This window comes from Eurytemora carolleeae, unplaced genomic scaffold (assembly GCF_000591075.1).
Source record: "Eurytemora carolleeae unplaced genomic scaffold, Eaff_2.0 scaffold799, whole genome shotgun sequence".
Taxonomy (NCBI): domain Eukaryota; kingdom Metazoa; phylum Arthropoda; class Copepoda; order Calanoida; family Temoridae; genus Eurytemora; species Eurytemora carolleeae.
In genome coordinates, this window is record NW_019396721.1 from 67,224 (window position 1) to 74,104 (window position 6,881).

At 29.9% G+C, this 6,881-nt stretch overlaps 1 protein-coding gene and 1 long non-coding RNA gene across 2 annotated transcripts; both read right to left on the reverse strand.

Moving 5' to 3' along the window:
- Nucleotides 1-1,391: 1,391 nt before the first annotated feature.
- LOC111707777 (probable serine/threonine-protein kinase DDB_G0272254) lies at nucleotides 1,392-2,728 on the reverse strand. Its single transcript, XM_023480927.1, has 5 exons — nucleotides 2,672-2,728; nucleotides 2,511-2,565; nucleotides 2,331-2,443; nucleotides 1,735-1,949; nucleotides 1,392-1,672 (listed from the first exon to the last, which is right to left on the reverse strand). The coding sequence occupies exons 1-5, from the start codon at nucleotides 2,687-2,689 to the stop codon at nucleotides 1,561-1,563; spliced, it is 513 nt and encodes a 170-aa protein (XP_023336695.1). The 5' UTR covers nucleotides 2,690-2,728; the 3' UTR covers nucleotides 1,392-1,560.
- A 2,748-nt stretch (nucleotides 2,729-5,476) lies between these two features.
- Nucleotides 5,477-6,881, reverse strand: LOC111707778 (uncharacterized). Its single transcript, XR_002766526.1, has 3 exons — nucleotides 6,732-6,881; nucleotides 5,630-5,705; nucleotides 5,477-5,544 (listed from the first exon to the last, which is right to left on the reverse strand). It is a non-coding gene; the product is annotated as an uncharacterized LOC111707778 (long non-coding RNA).

Below are 6,881 nucleotides of genomic sequence, written 5' to 3' on the forward strand. Positions count from 1 at the left end.
CTAATCTTACTTCTATCTGTTGCGTCTACAAGGAGAAAATGGTGAAAAACGAACCATACCAATATTTAAGTTCAGAAATTTGCAATATTCGACACAGTACGCAAAAAATCAATTTAATTCAAAAAAAAATAATTCTGCAGATACTACAACCTATAATCATCAATTTATTTTTGACACATTCGTATATAGTTAATATTTCATAACATATTTTATTTGTTTTATATACAATGCACTTAAAACGATGATTTTTGTCTGCTAGGTGTCTCTCCTACATGGAACTAGCAGAAACATCGAGAGCAGAGACACCTGGCGGCCAACTAATCGTCGCTTTAAATTGCGTCATATAAAAAATAAATAAAAATATTATGAAATATACCAACTTATATATATGCGTCGAAAAAACATCGATGATTACAGGTTGTAATATCTGAATGATTTGTTTGGAATTAAATTGATTTTTTACGATCAGAGTCGAATATTGCAACTTTCTGAATTTGTATTAAGGCTACGTTCTTCGGTATGATTAGTTTTTTTTTACAAATTTCTGCTTGTAGACGCTACAGATAGGAGTAAGATTAGTAGCGATCACAATGAAATATTTTTCGACATAAGCCTATACCCACTTTCATTTTTGCGAACACTCCCTTTAAAATTGAATTATATATTGATTCCTTCAGGGATATTGATTTAAAAGTGTGGATTTTGATTTCCAAAAATATTCAGTAATTAGTAAATTGTATCTTTTACTATTTTTTTTTTAAATTATTTCTTAAGAAACTCCAATTTGTTATCTTTAGCATTGTTTTTTCATGAAGAAAGAGGCCTTCCTAACAAAGAGTTTTAGATTCCTAATTCACAACGGTACCCATTACAACTTTGTCTCAGCGAAAGTAAGTGAGATATTCTTGTTTTTCTCTTGGAAAATTTATAGTTTTCTTAGTGATATCTTTTTTTAAATTAATTAATTAATCAATGTGTGACCTAACTCTTCTACAGAATGAGACTTCAGAGACGACTGTGCGGAATTTTTCTTCTTCTTACATTTATTACATTAAATCAGTTAATTTACCTGTATAATTATATTTTCAGCACAAAATATCTATTTATTTCGTACATTAAACAAAAACTATATGACTAATTTTATTATCCAATTTCTTTTTCGTGTTTTTACAAAAACCAGATATTAAAAATCTATACTTTGTTTAGCTTAGTATAAACTAAACTTACTTTAATCCTTTTTCGTTTTAATTGAAATACATACATTAATGATAAAACATGTGTTAATTAATAACTTTATTGGTTTTAATATATAATCCACTTTTCAGATAATAAAATCAAAAGTCAGATTAAACTGAAGATAATAAAACAAAGTTTAACTCATTTCATATTTTTCAAGTTTTAGTCTTACTTTGAATAAATAAAGAAAAAGGCTTTTTAATAAAGTTTTGGGGTTTCCCATGACAAAGATGATCACAGAAAATAAAGTGTATTGCTTTTAAAAATCTAATTCTAAAGGGACCTGTAAATTTAATTGTTATCGTTTAAAACATGTTTAAAATATTAGAATGGAAAACAAGAAAACTGTTTACAATCGTTAATTTTCATAGATTCTAGAAGATCTTCAAGGCTTAAAAGATCAAAATTATCATCAATCAGAAGTCCAGCAATCAAACTATATAAAAAAAGAAAAAACAGTTAATGAACATGTTTCATAAATAGTAATTATCATAATACCTGACTAATTTTGGAATTAAACTTTTCCGTCCTTCTGAAAAGTTCGCTGATTTGCAAATTATTGTTTTTGCGCAATTTTTTATTGCAGATTTTAGGATGCTCTGGTTATCATTGAGCTGTGAAAAATATCTGCCCATTGCCATGGTAACCATGTTCATGTTCATGTTTGAGTTGGCATTGTTGAAGAAATTTTGGTTGTTGGTGTTTGAGTTGTCCTGAAAAAAAAATTCATATGATTTTTATTATGCTATTTATTACAGCTATTGATTCTGTAATAATTGCTCATAACCCAGCTAATAAAAGTCGGCTTTAACTCAACATTTTGCTACCAGAAGTCGACTTTAAGTCGACTCAATAAACTCGTCATTTGTCGTTTCATATCTCGACTTTTATCTTGGATTTTTTTTTACAAAAATTGGATTAATCTAGTCAAAAACTTTTTACTACAAGAGGTAAAATTGTGTCGAATTTTTGTCAACTTTCTTAACCGACTATATAAAGTTATCTTTAAAATACATAAATAATATTATTTCAAAAAAGGTATTTATAGATTATATATCAAGAAAATACATATAAAGAAGTTCTATTTTACTCACTATATTATTGTTGTTATTATTATTATTGTTGTTATTGTTGACATTATTGACAATGTTTCCAGCGATTGTTGTTGACACAACAGCTGCCGTGAGAAAGGTCCAAACATTGAAACCTAAGAAAAAATTTTATTTAAACAAAACCTTTTTTCAAACTTATAAAATTTGTCATAACAATATTACCTCCCCCTGGTTTAGAGGAAGAGGGGGCGGGACAAACAGTAACCGCCTCCTTTTCCTGAAATCATTAAAATGTTTTAACAAAAAAATAATCCAGGAGAAAATTGATTAACATAATAATATATGTTATTTATAACAAAGTATGAATTCAATTGACAAATGACCTTATAATCCATAGGCATGTATTTTACTCTCTGATTTGAAGGAAGACGAATATGATCCAGTCTAGATTTAGAATCACAACTCGGCATTTTTAGAAATATGAGCATCAAGTAGATCAGGCGGACAGGAACCATTACTTCCATTCTCACTAGAAATATTTGCTATTTCACTATATTGAACATAAGACAATACACTGTAAAAAATCTGTTGTTCGTAATACTGAACTCGAAGATGAAAAAACGTTAGACTTTCTTTTAACAGTGCGCATACTTATACAATAGCTAAAAGAAAAGCAGAGAAAATAGAATAAATAAATTTTAATAAAAAAAATACTTTTTAGAATGTTCCAGTTTTATTTTCAACTTTTATTAACCTGAGATTAAAGAGGTAGGAATCTAAGAAACTATTGTCAAATCCTAAAACAGAAAGGAATTGAGTCTTTGGAACAAAATCAAATATTTAAACCACAGTATCTTTAGAACTCGATGTTGTAAACTTTTGATATTTCAAACTCAGATTATTTGATCTAACAGAATTTATAGTTTGAAATATCTAAGGTATGCAACATTTGGTTCCAAAGATATAGTGATTAGAAAATCAAAGTTTGTGGCAAAGACTCAATTCCTTGCAATGAAATCAATTCAAAACAACAAACTTTGAATTTTGTTGTGTATTTTTTAACTCTCCTGAAATTACAAAAGAGTCACTCTGCATTTTAAAGGGACCGTTCACTTATTTTTATTTTAAGAGTGGTATGTCAAATCAAGAATGAATAAAACACAATGGTTAGTAATTCATTTTTAAATTGATCATATTCAATTATGTTTTTTAGTTGCAAAACGACTTACGCATCAATTGCGGAAAATATCATAATTAAATACGTTTCAAACTAGAAAAAGATAATATCTTCCATCAATTGATCAGATAATATTAAAAAGTACTGTTGGGAATCGGACATGCCCCTCTTTATATGAAGTGTTTATAGACCTTACTTAACAGCAGTTTGCCTTTAAGATAATTGGGTAGTTAATTGCTGCAGTTGCTCCATTGAAAATGTTGCTTTACAATATTCGTTTATGTTTAAATATTTGCCTAGAATGTCAGCAGTAATGAATCCAGCAGCCAGGTGTAGTATTTTTATCAGTGCTTCAGCAGCGTTTTCCGGTTTAGGGGATACCTTCAAATATTTTTATCAGTGATTTGGCAGAGTTATCAGGCCTAGGGGAAACCTTCAAATATATTTATCAGTGATTTAGCAGAGTTATCAGGCCTAGGAGATACCTTCAAATATTTTATCAGTGATTTAGCAGAGTTATCAGGCCTAGGGGAAACCTTCAAATATTTTTATCAGTGATTTGGCAGAGTTATCAGGCCTAGGGGAAACCTTCAAATATATTTATCAGTTAATTATGCAGAATTATTAGGCCTACGGGAAACCTTCAAATATATTTATCAGTGATTTGGCAGAGTTATCAGGCTTAGGGGAAACCTTCAAATATATTTATCAGTGATTTGGCAGAGTTATCAGGCCTAGGGGAAACCTTCAAATATATTTATCAGTGAATTGGCAGAGTTATCAGGCCTAGGGGAAACCTTCAAGTACAAGTATAATTATCAGTGCTTCAGCAGAGTTATCAGGTCTAGGGGATACCTTCGAATATTTGTATCCGTGCTTTAGCAGAGTTATTAGGTCTAGGGGATACCTTCGAATATTTTTATCCTTGCTTTAGCAGAGTTATTAGGCCTAGGGGATACCTTCGAATAGTTTTATCCGAGAGTTACTAGGTCTAGGGGATACCTTCGAATAGTTTTATCCGTGCTTTAGCAGAGTTATTAGGTCTGGGGGATACCTTTGAATAGTTTTATCCTTGCTTTAGCAGAGTTATTAGGTCTAGGGGATACCTTCAAATAGTTTTATCAGCAGAGTTATTAGGTCTGGGGGATACCTTTGAATAGTTTTATCCTTGCTTTAGCAGAGTTATTAGGTCTAGGGGATACCTTCAAATAGTTTTATCTGTGCTTTAGCAGAGTTATCTGAGCCCGCGATTTAAAAACTTCTGCTCGAGCCGTAATTCCTTAAACCCGACTTTAAGACCCAATCTTCGACCCAACTCTGACGACAGCTTGTGTCATGTGATTGACAGCTGCAAGATCTTCGGCTCGACTTAAAGAGTTAGGCCCAATGAAAATAAAACTGACCTTGGTTGGTTTTAGTGGAGAATAAGGCTCAATATTGAGAAATGTTCTCATAAAAACCTGGAATGCGCCAATTCCTACCATGAAAATCCGCCAAATAGAATATTAAACCGGTTTTTTAAAACTCAACTCTGTGAAAAATAAGATGCAGCTTGAATCCAAAAGTTCAAGCCATAAATAAGGCCCAACGACAGCCTAGACCCGAGTCGTATTTTCCAGAATTTTTTAAATCGCGGGCTTAGGTATAGGGGATACCTTCAAATAGTTTTATCCGTGCTTTGGCAGAATTATTAGGTATATAAGAAATACCTTTAAATATTTTATCAGTGCTTTTGTAGAATTATTAGGTTTATAGCAAATAACTCAAAATATTTTATCAGTGCTTTAGTAGAGTTATTAGGTATATAAGGAATACCTTAAAATATTTTATCAGTGCTTTAAAAGTTTGGGGATAAGCTTAAATATAGCTTTTCCTTTGAAATTAAATATATCTGCATATATGTTGCATTATTTTTTACAAACCAAAAAAACAAGGTAATTGCGATGCATTTTTTAATTCCTGAATAACAATATTGTTGACTTTCAAGATTTGCTTAAAATCTTATTCTAACCTCCGTTAGTTTGCAGGAGAGGTATATCAATGTATTTTCCAAGGACTCTAGTGTCTTACTCGTGAATTCTAGAAAATAACTTCATATAATTGATATTTTTATAAATTGGTCTGAAACAATTATTGTAATTTTTGATGAGTTAAAAACATTTACCTAATTTTTCTTGAAATTTTCGACCAGGGATTATCATATTCATGTTCGTATTTCCATTGGCACTGTTTCCAAAGTTCTAAAAAATTATGATTTTAATTTTGAATACAAAAATCTTACTTAAATTTATTTCATTTCTTTTCCAAACGTTCTGTATAAAAATTTACAGCTGTTGGAAACATACTGTTTCGAAAATTTTCAAAATTAATTCTATCCTACATATTTATACTTCAATCCAAACATAATTAATTTTATCCTACATATTTATACTTCAATCCAAATATAATTAATTTTATCCTACATATTTATACTTCAATCCAAACATAATTAATTGTTATCTTCTATCTTTTTTCTATTATAAAATATCACTAAGGATTTTGTAACTGCATCTGATATATTTTGAAAATATATTATCTTTGGATTAAACATTATCACATTCTCAGCGACTTTTCAAACAAATAAAGAAGACGACAATTATTCCACTTTTTTTGGTAACCATATGTATACATTACATATATATAGATGTAATATATACTACATATATACATTACATATATATATACCATGTATATACTAAATTTTTTAAATTGCGTCAAGTAAATTTGATGTTACATTAGATCTTGTATGTTTTCAGTTTCTAACTTCTTTAATAGAAGTCCCATAGAGAAGAATAAAACAGTTTTAAAGTTCTTAAGGCGAGTCTACATGCGACCAAATAACCTATTTTCTTCTTGGACCGTTCTTAAAATCAAAACTATAAAAGGAAATATGAGTATTTGTAATTTTGTATGAATTTGAACTTTTCTAATATTATAATATTAAATTCTGTTTCAATTCCAAATACTGTATCCAAAGGGAGATGAGTCTTTGCCACAAACTCTGATTTTCTAATCCCATATTTATTTGACCTGTGAATTATATTGGATCAAATAATCTACGTTTGAAAAATGAAAAATCTACACCAAATTAGGTTACAGAGATATAGGGGTTAGAACATTTTAGATTGTGGCAAAGACTCAATTTATTTCGTGTATTTTTAAATTTTTTCTCTGTAGCGTTTGGTCTTCTGTTCTGCCGCAGTGCACATTGTTACAACAAAACCAACCTGGTTGTTATTGTTTGTGTTATCCTGGTTGTTATTGTTGTTGTTGTTGTTGTTGTTTTCATTCGCATTGTTTACAATATTTGCTGCAACGTTAAGCGAAACAACTCCTGCTGTTAAATAGCTCCAAACATTACTGCTGCTCCCTCCACC

Excerpts from the sequence above, each read along its gene's own strand:
- LOC111707777 (XM_023480927.1), bottom strand. Across the intron at positions 2,444-2,510 it reads TTCCTCTAAACCAGGGGGAG|GTTTCAATGTTTGGACCTTT; the intron begins GTAATATTGTTA and ends ATTTTTTCTTAG. Across the intron at positions 1,950-2,330 it reads ATAATAACAACAATAATATA|GACAACTCAAACACCAACAA; the intron begins GTGAGTAAAATA and ends TTTTTTTTTCAG.